General features: G+C 38.8%; 1 protein-coding gene across 1 annotated transcript; it reads right to left on the minus strand.

The window, feature by feature from the left end:
• Nucleotides 1-9,061: 9,061 nt before the first annotated feature.
• LOC119505375 (olfactory receptor 1L4) lies at nucleotides 9,062-10,003 on the minus strand. The gene has a single exon (XM_037798099.1). The coding sequence runs from the start codon at nucleotides 9,995-9,997 to the stop codon at nucleotides 9,062-9,064; it is 936 nt and encodes a 311-aa protein (XP_037654027.1). The 5' UTR covers nucleotides 9,998-10,003.
• Between the last annotated feature and the right edge of the window lie 5,823 nt (nucleotides 10,004-15,826).

A 15,826-nucleotide genomic window follows, 5' to 3' on the forward strand; every position in this document is an offset into this window, starting at 1 on the left:
ATCTGGTTCACCTGGTTAAGAGAAGATTACAGATGAGCTCTAGAGAAAATGAGGAGTAATCTGTGTGTGTGTGTGTGTGTGCATGTGCATATGTGAAATAGTTGAGATGGTCAATGGAAGAAGAGCATGAGCTAGAGAGGTATAGAACAGGAGGTATAGAATTTTCTGGGAGGAGAGGGGAAGGAACAGAGACTTCCAGTGATTTCCTGCTTTGTAGAGTCTTTCCTACTGCATTCACAATAAATTTGCTGCATTCACAATAAATTATAGTCTGATAGTCTGCCCATGGCCAGGCGACTGGAAATGGTTTCAGGTAGCTCAGCAAAGCCACATGGCCTTTCTTCACCAAATACTTTTAATTTACTCAAAAGTCCTTCGATGTGGGCCAAGAAATGGTTTCTATCGGCTCCCTAGTTGTCATGATCATTTTTGTATATCTTCCTTGGTTCTAAAATGGGCTATTTCTGAGCAGGAGATGGAGAGAACAGGACAATAAGAGTGAATGGGTGGGGACATGAAGATTTTGTGTGTGTATGGGAAAGAGCAGATGGTCCTTGTCCAAGAAGTGTTAAACTAAGAAGCAAAATGATGACGGGAAAGAGGGGACTGAAAAGAGTATTATAAGACCTCTAAACTTTGGTGCTCAAGCTCAGTGTGACTGGGTTGAGTTCAATTGAATGTTGTAATTGCAAACTCCACTGAGTCCAGCCTAGTGGCTAGGATTGCTGGCTCTGAGGTCACACTGGCCTGAGTTTAAGTTCTGGCATCATCCCTTATTGGAAGAGTGCCTTGGGAAAATTGCCTAAGTCTTATTTTTCTTATTTTCAAAACAGGAACTAAAATAGGATCTGCCTCTTATAGGTAGATATGAGGTTTATCATAATATGCATGTAAATCAGTTAGTACTTTAGATAGCACAGAATAAGCCCCTGATAAATGTCAGCTGTAATTATTCCTGCTATTTAACAAAATTACTTAATGGATTTCTGTGTATAAGCATTAGGAAACTCACATAATAGATGTTCAATAAGTTCCTATTGAAGAAATATATAACGAGACCCAGACAATCTCAGAACCAGAAGAAAACTCAGAGATCATCCTTTCCGAACTACCACCTAGGGCAGGAAACCCATAGTAGCTCTGATAATGGTTATCCAGTTTGAAAGAGAACTCACTGCCTTCTAATATGTACCCATGGAATCACCACAAAATACATTTATGACATAAAAGAATAAAACATTCTGAACCTTGCATTTCCAGTATCCTTTTTTAAGCTGACCTTGGTCATAGCAAGTGACTACAGGTTTCCTTTTCTTTTACTTGTGGAATCATTGATTTGTTAATCATTCAGCAAGCATGTCCTTAGTGCCAGCAGTCATGCTAAGTACTGGGGACACAGAGGTGAAGAGATACCAAGTCACCCTTCAGATGTTTGAAGACAATGACGATATTCCCCTAGGTCTCCCTTTTCCCATGTGTACTATCCCTTTTCTCCCCAGGACATGGCTTTAAGTGCTCTCTCATGTCCAATCACTCTCTTCTTCTACTTCCCCCACATGGCTGATACTCCCTGCATGAAAGATATGTATGTCCATTGAAAATGTAAAATCTTGGGGGACAGACCAAATTCATATGATTCTAGCTTCTAGAGATGAATGGAATCTTAGAGATCATGTAATTCAGAGGTTTCCAGATTGTTATCTGAGGAACCCCAGAATTTCATGGAAAAGGCTCAGGAGGAACCATGGATTAGGAATAGTGTGGAAAGGGTGACTTAAGAGTCTCTGTCAGGATCCTTCCTCTTTGCCCAGAGAAATTCTACTTTCATGTGTTTTACAGATAAAAAATAATAGGATAAATTTGAAGAGAAGCTTCCAATCCTAAAGAAAATCCCAAAATCTATATTCTAGTGTACATGATTAACTTGCATAGGACCAAATGAGGCCTAAAGAAGGAGATTGGTCATTTGATATTGTACCATGAGTTGACAGCAGGACTGGTATGACCAGCCTGGTCTTATGAATTTTCTCCTCCTTCATCCTTCTCATGTTTCGCCCTTCCAAAACCTGTACTTCAAGCTGTTCTGAAGTTGGGATGAGGTCATTGAGGTGGACTTTCTTTAGTAGATCTGGTTTTGGAGGAGCTCTGAAGCCAGGCTGGAATGATGGAAGCCTGATCAGCATTACCTGTTGGCTTCAGAGCAGCTATGCTTGTTCTCCAAAACTGTGAATCCCTTTGCTTGTAGTCTCACCCATTAATAGCGAATCATTCTTCCTTTTTGTGAACTAGGAAGGAAAACAAAGGAGTGTGGAGTAATTTGAGTCACTCAAACAAAAGAAAAAGGGAGGCAGGGTGGGTAAAATCAGATGACTTGTTTTGAAGTCCCAAGTATTACATTAATTTGCTGTACATTATTGAGCAACTCATTTTCCTTCTCTGTAAAATGCATGTACTAGATTAGATAGGATAATTTCTAAGTTTCTATCATGCCAGGGTAGAAACACTGTAGGATGGGTAAGGTTGAGGATACCAGTTACTTACTTAGGATGGTCTTTGGAGTGTCCAAGTACTTTCTCTACAAACTTGTTGGCTCCTATGTCTAGAGGAGGAGTGGAGGGCTTGAGATGTAGATTGGATGTTTATATCAGGTAGGAAAAGGAAAAGGCCTCAGATTCTCATGGGAGGGGTCAAAACCTGCAATGCTGGTTGTGTGGAACCTGTGCGATTGTTGCCTCAGTCTAGAGATGGTGGTATCAGCTCCTGAGGTGGTCACTTTTCTTCTTCCTTCAGGGAGGTGACTCCTCAGTGTAGCCCCAGACACTAGAATCATGAGCCTTTCTTCCATGCCCAACTTTTGACCACCTGACCCCTTCAGTTTTCAGCAGATGATATTGGATAGGGTGGGGGCTTGGAAGTACCTGCCTGTCTTGCATGTGACTGCACCCCAAGGAGTTAGACAGCCTCCTCAGGACCAATCCCAGGGAGCTCATTAAATACTTTGGTTGGGAGGGGAGTAGAGGCTTTTCAGCAGAGACCATGGAAACACAGGGTAGCAGAGCAGCATTTTCCCTAGAGCTCTAGATAATTAGTCACTTGTTATTTCAGTGATTTGTAAGGAGACAGAGGGGAGATATGTAGAGAATCCCTACGACTACCCTGAGATGTAGGAGAGAATATGTAGAGTCAAGGGAAGAGTCCTCATCCAGGGGTTGAGAGTCCTGTTCTAGTCAGCCATAGAGGCCACCTGGAGGACCAGATAAAATATTAGATTGGAACTAATTCACAAAATAGTCACCATTCTTTGAGTAGGTATGAGCCAGAGACTTTATGTGAAAACTTGTAAATGAAGTATTCTCATATTTATAGAGGTGGGATTTGAGGCTCAGCTATGTTAAGTGATTGTTCATATTACAAAGAAAATAATTTGTGGAGCCAAGATTCAAGTCCAGTGTTGTCAGAGTTCCACAAAATTCCATATTGCTTTGTGAAGACTGTAGGTGGGAAAGGTCTTATGCTTCCTTCCTGTCATATTTCCCAGCCCTGGTATCATAAACTAAGATATTTCTTTCGTTTGCCTTCTCTGCTAGCCTGTAGGCTTTATAGAGACAGGGTCAACATTTGTTTTCCACAAGAACCCCGGGACCTAGCCCAGTGTCTGACACTTGCCTATGCACAGAAACTTGTTAAATCAACAAATGAATACATAATACACACCATGCCTTTTTTGAAAAGCTATTTTATTAAGATGTATTCATATATCATATAGTCCATCTGCATTGTACAGTCAGTGGCTTTTAATATAATCAGAGTTGTGCATTCATCACCACAATCAATTTTAGAACATTTTCATTACTCCAAAAGAAAAACCGCATACACCTTAGGAGTCACCTCTCACTCCCGGTATCTTTCCCCAGCTCCAGCTCTACAAAACTACTAGTCTAACTCTGTCTCTATAGATTTAAATTTAAAGAATATTAAAACATTACTGTTGACTATAGTCCATAGTTTTCATTAGGTGTATTATCCCTCATATACCACCCTATTTTTAACACCTTGTAATACTGACATACATTTGTTATGGTTTATGAACGAACATTCTTATATTTGTACTATTCACCACAGACATCATCCACCATGTGGTTCATTGTTTTACAGTCCCATGTGTTATCCTCTAGCCTTCCTTTTAGTAGCTTACACAACCTAAAACTGCTCCTTTCATCCACATTCACACACATAATTCACCACTGTTAATTATACTCATAGAAATGTGCTACCATCACCTCTATCGATTTCTAAACATTTATAATCAACCTAAATAGAAATTCTGCATCGGCTCCCCATTCTCTACCCCTATTCTGTCTCTTGGTAACCTATATTCCAGACTCTAACTTAGAACTCTAATTTCTCTTATGTCTGACTTATTTCACTCAACATAATATCCTTCAGGTTGTCACATGCATCAGAAGTTCATTCCTTCTTACTGTTGAATGATATTCCATAGTATATATATAAATGAATTTTGCTAATCCATTCATCGGTTGACGGACCACTTGGGTTGCTTCTGCCTTTTGGCAATTGTGAATAATGCTGCTATGAAAATCAGTGTGTAAATATCTGTTCATGTCCCTGCTTTCAGTTCTTCTTCTGGATATATACCTAGTAGTAGGATTGCCAGGTCATATGGCAATTCTGTAGTTGGTTTCCTGTGGAACCCTCAGAGTGTCTTCCACAGCAGCTACACCATTGTACATTCCCACCAGTATTGAATGAGTATTCTTCTTTCTCCACATCCTCTCTAACACTTGTAGCTTTCTGTTTTTTTTTTTTTTAATAGGGGCTATTCTAGTATGTTTGAAATGATATCTCATTGTGGTTTTGATTTGTATTTCCCTAATAGCTAGGGATGTTGAATATCTTCCTGTTCTCTTTGGCCATTTGTATTTCCTCTTTGGAAAAATTCCTATTCAAGTCTTCTGCCCACTTTTAAATTGGTTGTTTGTCTTTTAATTGTTATGTTGTGGGATTTTTAAAAATATATTCTGGATATTAAGCCCTTATCAGATATGTGGTTTCCAAATATTTTCTCCCATTATGTAGGTTGCCTTTTTACTTTCTTGATAAAGTCCTTTGAAGCACAGAAGATTTTAATTTTGAGAAGGTCCCATTTATCTATTTTTCTTTCATTGCTTGTGCTTTGGGTGTAGTTTAAGAATCCATTGCCTACCACAGGATCTTGAAGATGCATCCCTACATTTTCCTCTCTGGAAGTTTTAGGATCTTGTTTCTTATATGATGGTCTTTGATTCATTTTGAGTTAATTTTTGTATAAGGTGTGAGGTAGGGGTCCTCTTTCATTGTTTTGGATATGGGTATCCAGTTCTCCCAGCACCTAGAAGAGACTATTCTGTTTCAGTGGGGTGGACTTGGCAGCCTTGTCAAGTATCAATTTGCCATAGATGTGAGGGTCTATTTCTGAACACTCAGTTCTATTCCATCAGCCAGTATATCTGTCTTTATGCCAGGACCATGCTGTTTTGACCCCTGTAGCTTTGTAATATGCTTTAAAGTCAGAAAGTATGAGTTCTCCAACCTAGTTCTTCTTTTTTCAAGATGTTTTGGCTATTTGGAGCCCCTTACCCTTCAAAAGAAATTTGATAATTGGCTTTTCCATTTCTGCACAGTAGGCTGCTGGAATTTTGATGGGATTGCATTGAATCTGCAAATCAATTTGGGTAGAATTGAAATCTGCATGATATTTAGTCTTCTAATCCATGAACATGAAATGTCCTTCCATTTATTTAGGTCTTTTTTTTCTTTTTTTTTTTTTTTTGTCTAATTCTTTTAACAATGTTTTGTAGTTTTCTTTGTACTGGTTCTTTACATCCTTGATTAAATTTATTCCTAGATTTTAAATTTTTAGTTGCTATTGTAAATGGAATTTTTCTTGATTTCCTCCTCAGATTGCTTATTATGGTGTATAAAAACACTACTCATTTTTGCTTGTTGGTCTTGTATCCTGCCACTTTGCTGAACTTGTTTATTGTCTCCAGTAGCTTTGTTGTAGATTTTTTGGGACCTTCTATGTATAGGATCAAATCATCTGCCAATAGTGAAAGTTTTACTTCTTCCTTTCCAATATAGATGCATTTTAGTTCTTTCTCTTGCCTAATTGCTCTTGCTAAGTGGTATTGGGCTTCCTTATCTTGTTCCAGATCTTAAGAGGAAAAGCTTTCTGTCTTTAACCATTGAGTAGGATGTCAGCTGTGAGATTTTCATATATGCCCTTAATCATGTTGAGGAAGCTTCCTTCTTTTCCTATCTTTTGAAGTGTTTTAATCAAGAAATGATGCTGAATTTTGTCAAATGCCTTTTCTGCATCATTTGAGATGATCATATGGTTTTTCCTCTTCAATTTGCTAATGTGGTGTATTACATCTGTTGATTTTCTTGTGTTGAAACACTTTTGCATCCCTGGGATAAAACTCACTTGATAATCACATATAATTCTTTTGATGCATTGTTGGATTCCATTTGCGGGTATTTCGGTGAGGATTTTTGCATCTATATTCATTAGAAAAATAGGTATGAATGTTCTTTTCCTTTAGTACCTTTATCTGGCTTCATAGAATGTGTTAGGTAGTGTCCCCTTCTGTTCAATTTTTTTGAAAGAGTTTGAGCAGGATTTGTATTAGTTCTTCTTGAAATGACTGGTAGAATTCACCTGGGAATCCATCTGGTCCTGGGCTTTTCTTTGTTGGTAGGTTTTTGATGACTGATTCAGTCTCTTTAACTTGCAATTGGTCTGTTGAGGTCTTCAGTTTCTTGTAGAGTCAGTTTAGGTTGGTTGTGTGTTTCTAGGAATTTGTTCATTTCATTGAAATTTTCTAATTTGTTGGTGTACAGATACTCACAGTATCCTCTTATGATCCTGTTTATTTCTGGGGGGTCAGTAGTGAGGTCTCCTTTCTCATTTCTGATTTTATTTATTTGCATCTTCTCTCTCTTTTTCTTTTTAGACTAGCTAAGTGTTTGTCTATTTTACTAATCTCAAAGAACCAACTTTTGGTTATCTTTATTCTTGCTATTGTTTTTTAAATTCTCATTTTCACATATTTCTACTCTAATCTTTGTTATTTCTTTCCTTCTGCTTGGTTTGGGATAGTTTATTGTTGTTTTACTAGTTCCTCAAGGTGTGCAGTTGGATCTTTTATTTTAGGTCTGTCTTTTTTTTAATGTAGGCATTTAGGGCTATAAATTTCCCTCTCAGCAGTGTCTTTGCTGCATCCCATAAGGTGTCTTTTTCATTATTTTTATTTTTATTATTTATTTTTTAAACAGTTTTATTCACACACCATATAGTCCATCCAATGTGTACAATCAGTGACTCTTGGCATAATCACAGAGGTGTACATTCATCATCACAGTCAATTTGAGAACATTCTCATTGCTCCAAAAATAAAAATCACACACCTCTTATACCCCCTATTATTGATGAAAGAATATTTTAATATTACTGTTAACTTTAGTCCATAGTTTGCCTTAGGTGTATTTTTCCCATGTATCATCCTATTATTAATACCTTGTAATAGTGATGTACATTTGTTCTAGTTCATGTAAGAACGTTCTTATATTTGTACTATTAACCATAGCCATTGTCCACAACAGGGTTCACTGTTAATCAGTCCCATGTTTTTCCTCTGTCTTTCCTAATGACTTATATGACCCTAAATTTCCCCTTTCAAACATAATCACACCCATAATTTGGTGCTGTTAATTACAGTAACAGTAATGTGTTACCATTACTTTTATTCATTTGCAATCATTTACAATCAACCTTATTCAAAATTCTATACAAAGTGAGTATCAGCTTCTCATTCTCTACCTTCATTCTGTCTTCTGTTATACTGTTCTCCAGATTTTAACTCCAAGAGTTTACTCATAATTAGTTCATATTAGTGAGACTACATGATATTTGTCTTTTGTGTTTGGCTTATTTCCTCTACATAATGTCCTCAAGGTTCATCCATGTTGTCACATGCATCAGGACTTCATTCCTTCTTACTGCTGAATAATATTACATTGTATGTATTTACCACATTTTGATTATCCATTCATCAGTTGATAGATACTTGTGTTGCTTCCATCTTTTTGCAGTTATGAATAATGCTGCTATGAACATTGGTGTGCAAATGTCTGTTCATATCCCTGCTTTTGGTTCTTCCGTATATATACCTAGTAGCGGGATTGCTGCATCATATAGCATTTCTATACTTAGCTTCCTGAGGAACTGCCAAACGTTCTTCCGTAGTGGCTTCACCATTCTGCATTCCCACCAGCAGTGAGTAAGTGTTCTTATTTCTCCAAATCCTCTCCTACACTTGTAGTTCTCTGTTTTTTAATAGTGGCTATTCTAGTAGGTGTGAAGTGATATCTCATTGTGGTTTACAGCCTTATTCTCCTTACTCTCAAATTGCTCAAAAGGCTCTAGCCTCATATGTCTGTACACTGTTCCTCAAACACATTCCAGTGTCTATTGCCTTTATGTGCTTGGGAGGGTCCCATTATATGCAGTGTTCTCCTTATTTGCTTACCCTTTGTACCTTCATCTGGGTAAATTCACTCCCATCATTCAGGGTATCTTAGATCACTTCCTCCAAGAAGTGTTTCCCAAATACTTTCCAAACCTGTGCAATTTCTATTTCTTTGAGCACATATAGGACATTATAACTCCTTGAGTACAGGCCATAGTCAGGCTTACAGAAGAGTTACTTTGGGACAGCTTTATTCTATTTTATGGCTGTCAGTCAACTGAGGATGGCAGAAATGGTTTTCATGAAATCTGCATTCCTAGCAGTACCTGGCATGGGATGGAACATATGTTTGGTGAAGGTCTTTGAGGGAAACCTAGTGTTCTGACTACCAGGCCAATGGTCTTACTGCTAGCCACCACCACCTCTCATGATATCTTTGGGTGCCAAAAGGAAAACAGGAAAGAGGTAAGGATAACTGGGAATTCACTAAGATAATTTCCTAGTCATGATTTCCCATCATTTTGTTCTTTCTAAGAGTATATTCTGTCCCTTAATTTCCCCAAACCCCTCTTCATATCCTTGTTCCGTAGGCTGTAGATGAAAGGGTTCAGCATGGGTGTCACCACGGTGTACATAACTGTGGCTACCCGGTCCTTCACTACTGAGTACATGGACAGGGGCCTAAAATAGGCATAGATGACACTACCATAAAAGAGGGTCACTACAGTGAGGTGGGAGCCACAGGTAGAGAAGGCCTTCCTCTTCCTGGCTGCAGTGGGGATTCTGAGCACAGAGATGACAATTCGCAGGTAAGAGAAGAGTATGCACAGGAAAGGGGTCACGATGACAGCCAGGGTTTCAGTCATGACCACAATCTGGCTGGGGGAGGTGTCAGAGCAGGACAATTTTAGCACAGGTTGGGTGTCACAAAAAAAGTGCTTAATGGTGTGAGAGGCACAGAAAGACTGACGAGACATGAGCAGTACCCGGAGCAGGGAGTGCAGATGGGAGATGGTGCAAGAACCCAGTAGCATGAGGAGGCACCGCTGTGGGTTCATGACCACATTGTAGTGGAAGGGGTTACAGATGGCCACCAGCCGATCTATGGCCATGGAGGCCAGCAGATAACTGTCAGTGTTCGCAAAGACCATGAAGAAATACATCTGGACCAGGCAGCCCACATAGGAGATAGCCTTTGTCTCCGAGAGTAAGTTTATCAGCATCTTGGGCACAATGACTGTTGTGAAGCAGATATCCATGAAGGACAAGTTGCTGAGAAAAAAGTACATGGGGGTATGGAGCCGGGAGTCAGAGTGGATGGCCAGGATTATGAGGATGTTTCCCACTATGGTGACCAGGTACATGGTGAAGAAAACAGCAAAGAGGGGTTTTTGCAGCTGAGGGTTGGAGGAGAGGCCCAGAAGAATGAAGCCTGAGGTGCTGCTGCTGTAGTTCTTTATCTCCATGAATTTGGATTTACTGGATGGGGGCTTGGAGAATCATGGTATGAATGCAAAGGGTATTTTTGTCAAGACAAAATTCTTCCTTATTCTCCAACCTATAAAAATTTCCCAGTGCTATTTGTTTGGATTTCTAAGAATGTTTACTTCAATAAACTACAGAGAAACAGGGAATAAAATCTAACAGGGGGAAAGTTGAAAAATTATAAGCTGCTTCTTGAATTAGACATCAGAGGTTCCCCATGTGTTCTTAGGGACTTCTAAGTGGCTTCATTTGTTTGCATTCTCCTCAGTTCTCTTTGTGAAGATTCTTCTTGGGTTGTTCTTGATGATCTTCTTAGCCTCCTTTTTGTCCCTTGGGAAGAGGCTGCTGGGTCTTTCTGTGAATCACAATGTTTTCATACCAGGGGCCCACATAACTTCACTACTGCTCATAAGTCTGTGTAAGCAGGGAGTAAAGATGGGACAGAAATGAGAATCAAGCCTAATGAATGTATGTTGGTACCCAGAAAATTCTGATGAGATTTTCAGAATCTTCAGAGCAGAGTCATGTCAATGCTAATTTAAGGATTTCCATTTCACAAATACAGGCGACTTTTGGCTAGCATGATCTATCTCCTTAAATGAAAAGTTCCTGGTCTTGGTATGCCGTTGAGAATAGGAATACTACCAGGGATAGCCTGTGTTCCTGAGATATACTATTTAAATATATTAATATTTCTTCTTAAAAATTATGAAATTGTCATTTTAAACATCCACATATTAAAACTATATATATAACTTAGACTGTAAGAGTCTCATTTTTACCAGTATTATTTAAAAGGTAAAGCAGGGATTACCTCTGTTATGGCTACTGTGCTGTATTCTTCAGCTGGAGGTATATGCCAGTGAAAAATAAAGAAATAGGAGGTATAGAGATTAGAGGAGGCAAAATTTTTATTCTAAGTAACATGATTTTATACCTAGAAAATCAAAGCGATCTTCTGAAAAACTATTAAAAGCTATAAAGATTTTCCCTAGGTGGCCAAATACAAGATATACACATATCAATATCTTCTTGTATTAGCAAAATTTAATAGGAAAAGAAAATTCCAATTGACAGTGGAAAGAACATCTAAAAAATACTGATGAGTAAACCTCAAAAAAGGAAAAATATCTATTTGAAGAAAGAACACAAAGGGAGATCTGAAAAAATGGAGCTATATACTCCTAAAAAGGAATATCAATGTTTAAAAACATGATTTATTTTTAAACTAATAAGAAAATTCAATGCCAACACAAATAATTACCCCACAGATATTTTTAATGGAAATTGATAAGTAATTATAAATTCATTTAGAGAAATAAATGTCTAAGGAAAGACAGTATAATTTTGGAAAAAATATAATAATGCAAGAGAGCTTTTTTAATACCAAATCAAAGAACATACTAATGAAAAACAGTGGTATGCTTACACAGAGGAAAAAAATAGACTAATACAGAGTATCCTGTATTTCTTTATTTATGTATCTTTAAAGATATTTATCTATATAGGAACTTTATATATAATAAAGTCCATTTCATAGCAGTGATGAATGGATGGATTATTAAATGAAAATTCCAATTGACAGTGGAAAGAACATCTAAAAAATACTGATGAGTAAATCTCAAAAAAGGAAGAATATCTATTTGAATATCTATCAATTATTTATGATAATTGGCTGAACACTTGGTGGAAATAAGGCTAGATTGCTATCTAACACCATATATAGAAATAAAACCCATATGGATGAAATAATATAAACAGTAATATAAACACTAGCTAAAAATAAAGGAGGATATTTTTATGGTCCCAGCATGGGAATGCCATTGTAAACAAGAAAAGGAATGTAGAGGCAAGAATGATAAAATACTCAAAAATTTTTACCAAAGAGACCATAAGCAAAGCTAAAATACAAACTACTGCCTCAAAGAAGATATCTGAAACACATTTATCAAAGAAAACATGTGGAAATATGATGATCAACCTTACTGGCAATCAGAAAATACAAATTAGACACTGAAATACAATTTTCACCCATCAGATGGGCAGTAATTCTCAAACCATACATATGCAGTAGAGAACTATACTGGTATGTTCTTTGCAAGCTGACTTCCTCTTACTTCCAACTGCCTTGGGCCTCCCTGGCTGACCCACGACTTCTACACCCTCCTTTGCTCTCACACATTTTGATACTTTTGATTTAGTAATTTCTGCTTCCATTTCTGCATCTGGGTGATTTCCTCCCTTCCTTGCCTTTGGACAGGAAGGTTTGAGGGGGGCTTTGGACTCAAAATCTGTCAGATCCTGAGCAAATAGTAGCTCTCTGCTTTCACAGCAGCAGTACCTTAGATCTCTCCTATACCCAGGTGTTTTGGAATTCATCTTCTCCCTGTCTACCTTCTTCCCACTGCCAGCAGTAAGACAAACAGGTCAGCCATGTTGGATACATAGTTCTCTTGAAGAAATGTGTCCTACTTAGGAATTCTGCAGGGCTCTTTTTAGCCTGTGTCCTTCTCTTTTCAGGTCCCTGAAATCTGTTCTTTCTGCCTAGTTGTTGTTGTTGCTGAATCTTATATGACAGTAGAGTATTACCTCATGTGTCTCTCTGCCCAAAAGGAGGAGGTTCCTCTGCCTCATTTCTCATTTCCTATTCAGTTCAGGTTGAATTTTATTCTGGGCAGCTTTAGGTCTCACAGATCCCCTATTGAACCCAATTGAATAAGCTCTGGGCTGGTTTCAGCTAACTTCTTTATCACTTCTTGTTTCTGTCTGTCTTCTCCTGCTGCTTACTGCTTTCCTCGATGCCAGGGTCTGCCTCTCTCCCTTTTAGTGATTCAGTGAGTTAGGCTTTCTAGTTGTCATTTCCTTCTGGTTCCTTGCTTCCCTGTGCCCAATCACTATTCATAATTGCAACTGTTAAAACTTTAAGTATAGACTGTGCCTCCAGGATCGTGAGAAGTGCTGAAGATATGGATTCCTAGAGAGCTTTGCTTGACTCAGTTGTCATGGGGCTTTAGACAACTCTGGGTTTCACTTTCATCTTAACATCAGGCAGGTAATTGTCCAGTTTCAACAATTCCAGGCAGAGAGAGCTCTCAATATTTGGAGGCCAGCCAAGTCCCTTGTGAAATAAGTCTGACTTAGAAAATTCTTCATGAGCTGAATTTTGCCTTTTTGTTGTAGCCATTTAATATCCTTGGTTGATTGACCCATTCTTATCACTTAAAACAGTTTAGTGAGTCTAGTGTGTCATTTTTTGTGGACACCACCTAATGTCAGCTCCTCCAAATGGCATGGACAGGCTTTCTGGTCTCCGTCTCACTACTGGTCTTAGACTCCTCTCCAAACTGTGGGAAAAAGCTGAACAACACTGCAGGAGTTCAGCAAATTGTTGAAAAGCCCTGCAGTCCTGAAGCCCATGCAGCTTCTTACGTGGTATACCCAAAACTGGGATGCAGAGAATCCTCATGCAGAACTTGATTCAGACACAGACTGACCATTATGGTGATGAGTACTTTCCACTTGGTCTCACCTTTTCCAGAGAACTCGGACATAGTCTTAGTCTGTCTCACAGCTACCCGAAGTTTTGATTTTTCCATATTCCCTCTCAACTCTTTGTTAATTTTTCTAATGTGTATTTTAAAATTCAGCCTAGGGTTGTGGAGAGAGCCTTGGACTTGGAGCCAGAAGAAGAACTGAGTTATAGGTTTCACTCTACTGTTATGCAACCTTGAAAAAATAAATTAATCTATGCAAGCCTTCATTTTATTCATCTCAAAGAAGGCAATATCATCTTTATAAAATTTTTATGAACATATAAATTTAAATGATATACTTCAAGTGAGAGCATTTTATAAAAGTGTGCTACGCAAATGTGTAGAATCTCCAAGCCGTGTCATCCTCCCATTGCTCTAAGATTAAGATTTTTCAATCTCAAAACTACGAAGTGACTATCCAATTGCTTGAATATCTTCTGAAGCAGGGACCTCACTTTCCTTTATGTCTGTTCATATGTTTTCCTTACTTACCTGTCTCTGTGCCTTAAGGCACACAGTTATCTTTAATGGTCTGGCAGGTTGCCACCATCTCCAGTTCTGATGGTGAGCAGGAACACATCAAGACTGAATTTCTATGAGGCTATTCCAGTGAGCATAGGGCTAAAAGGTCCAGCTTTCAAAAATTCCAGAAAGTGCATGTTTCTCTTTCCAGCTCTGCTATGAGTTAAATGAGTCATAGTTCTTAACAATGTGCCTAGTTTCTGTATCTATAATGTCAGGGAGTTAGACAAGATGTGTTTTCTAACCCGGATGTTATATTATAGACTCAAAGATACATGGTCATTTAAAATATGCCACTTGTATTCTTTATGTGAATAAATATATAATTTTTTATCAATCTGTTCAACTAGTTGTGCTTCAGGTGGTATTCACTGAAAACTAATCTCTTATGTTATTCTGCTGTGGTGGCAGTGCCTCTTGTGTGGAGATACCCACTTCACTGCAGCCACTTCCATTGTACATCTTCAAACATGGTATTTAATAGCTAGCAGTTAGTTACATAGCAATTATGTGTGACAGGCACTGCTCTTAGAACTTTACTTCAAACCACCACATTTTTAATAATGAAAGAAAACTGGAGTGACTCACTAAGTTTGCAAATCTAGAAGACAGTGCAGTCCAGCTCCAGAGTGTGTGCTCCTAATCCCTGCATTATCCTGCCATTCTTGTCCACTTGTAACCCTGCTGACCCAGTTTCCTGAGAAGATAACCATGTGGGTCTCAGTTGCAGCATATAGGGTATGCCATTTAAGGACCAAGGCCAGTGTCTAGAACAGTGCTTTGTTCAGAGTAGATGCTCCAGAAGTGTTTGATAATGGATTACATGGAGAGGAAGGAAAAAAAATAGAGGGAGAGTCTATGCTTCCTGGAGTTTGAGATGGAGGAGAGAAGATAGGATCAAGAAAAGGGAGGAGGATCACACAAAAATGTTGACCCACAGTCCCCATTCCCAATGATCCCTCAAACTGCCTACCTGTGGGCTCAACAGAAGAGTTCTGGGCTCCTGAATGAGACTGGGGCCTGCCAGGGGGTCAAAATCAGTCTCTGAGTCTGAGGAAGGAGATCAGATAGAAGTGTAGACACAGCATTCGAAATGTACTGGTTCTTCTCTACCTCCAGTGGGAATTGGTGATAACAAGGGAGTCCCAGGGGCCTGGTCCTCAGAATGTTACAGCCTGGGGGATTGGCCCTGTGGTTTCCCAGAAGGTGAGAACATTACTGATTCCCTCATTGTTATGTGTGCAGAAGCCTATGGGGAACCTGGGCTCCAGGGGTACCTCATACCAGGGAGGTGAATTGGAGCCATGAAGTGGCAAGAGTGGAGCGTGTTCATGCACATGTGTACTCTGTGTACATGTATGTGCTTGCCTGTATGTAGGCTTATGTGTGCCTCCCTGGAAGGAGGGGTAGTGGCCTCTAACATCCCTGAGGTCCTGTGTCTGCATGTGAGACCATATCTAGGTGAAGATGTGATGACATGGGAAAGAGGTTAAGGGACAGACTCTGAGCCAGTCTGCCTAGATTCAGATGCTGGTTCTGTGTCTTCAAGCTGTGTGAGCTTTTGCAATACTTTTCTAGTCTGAGCCTCAATTTTTACTTCTGATAAAAAAAGAAAGATAAAAAGAGATTAAAACTAACAGTTTGCTTTGGGTGAAATAAGTGGAAAATCCAGATGTGAATCTTGATATCCTAGCTTTGGTGTAGAGGTTAAAGGAGGAGCTCTGGAGACACATTCTCTGAGTTTGTATCCAGCTC

Source organism: Choloepus didactylus, chromosome 10 (genome assembly GCF_015220235.1).
Source record: "Choloepus didactylus isolate mChoDid1 chromosome 10, mChoDid1.pri, whole genome shotgun sequence".
Lineage (NCBI taxonomy): Eukaryota > Metazoa > Chordata > Mammalia > Pilosa > Megalonychidae > Choloepus > Choloepus didactylus.

What these genes read in the sequence shown, in the direction of transcription:
- LOC119505375 (XM_037798099.1), bottom strand. Translation starts at nt 9,997, where the DNA reads ATGGAGATAAAGAACTACAGCAGCAGCACCTCAGGCTTCATTCTTCTG.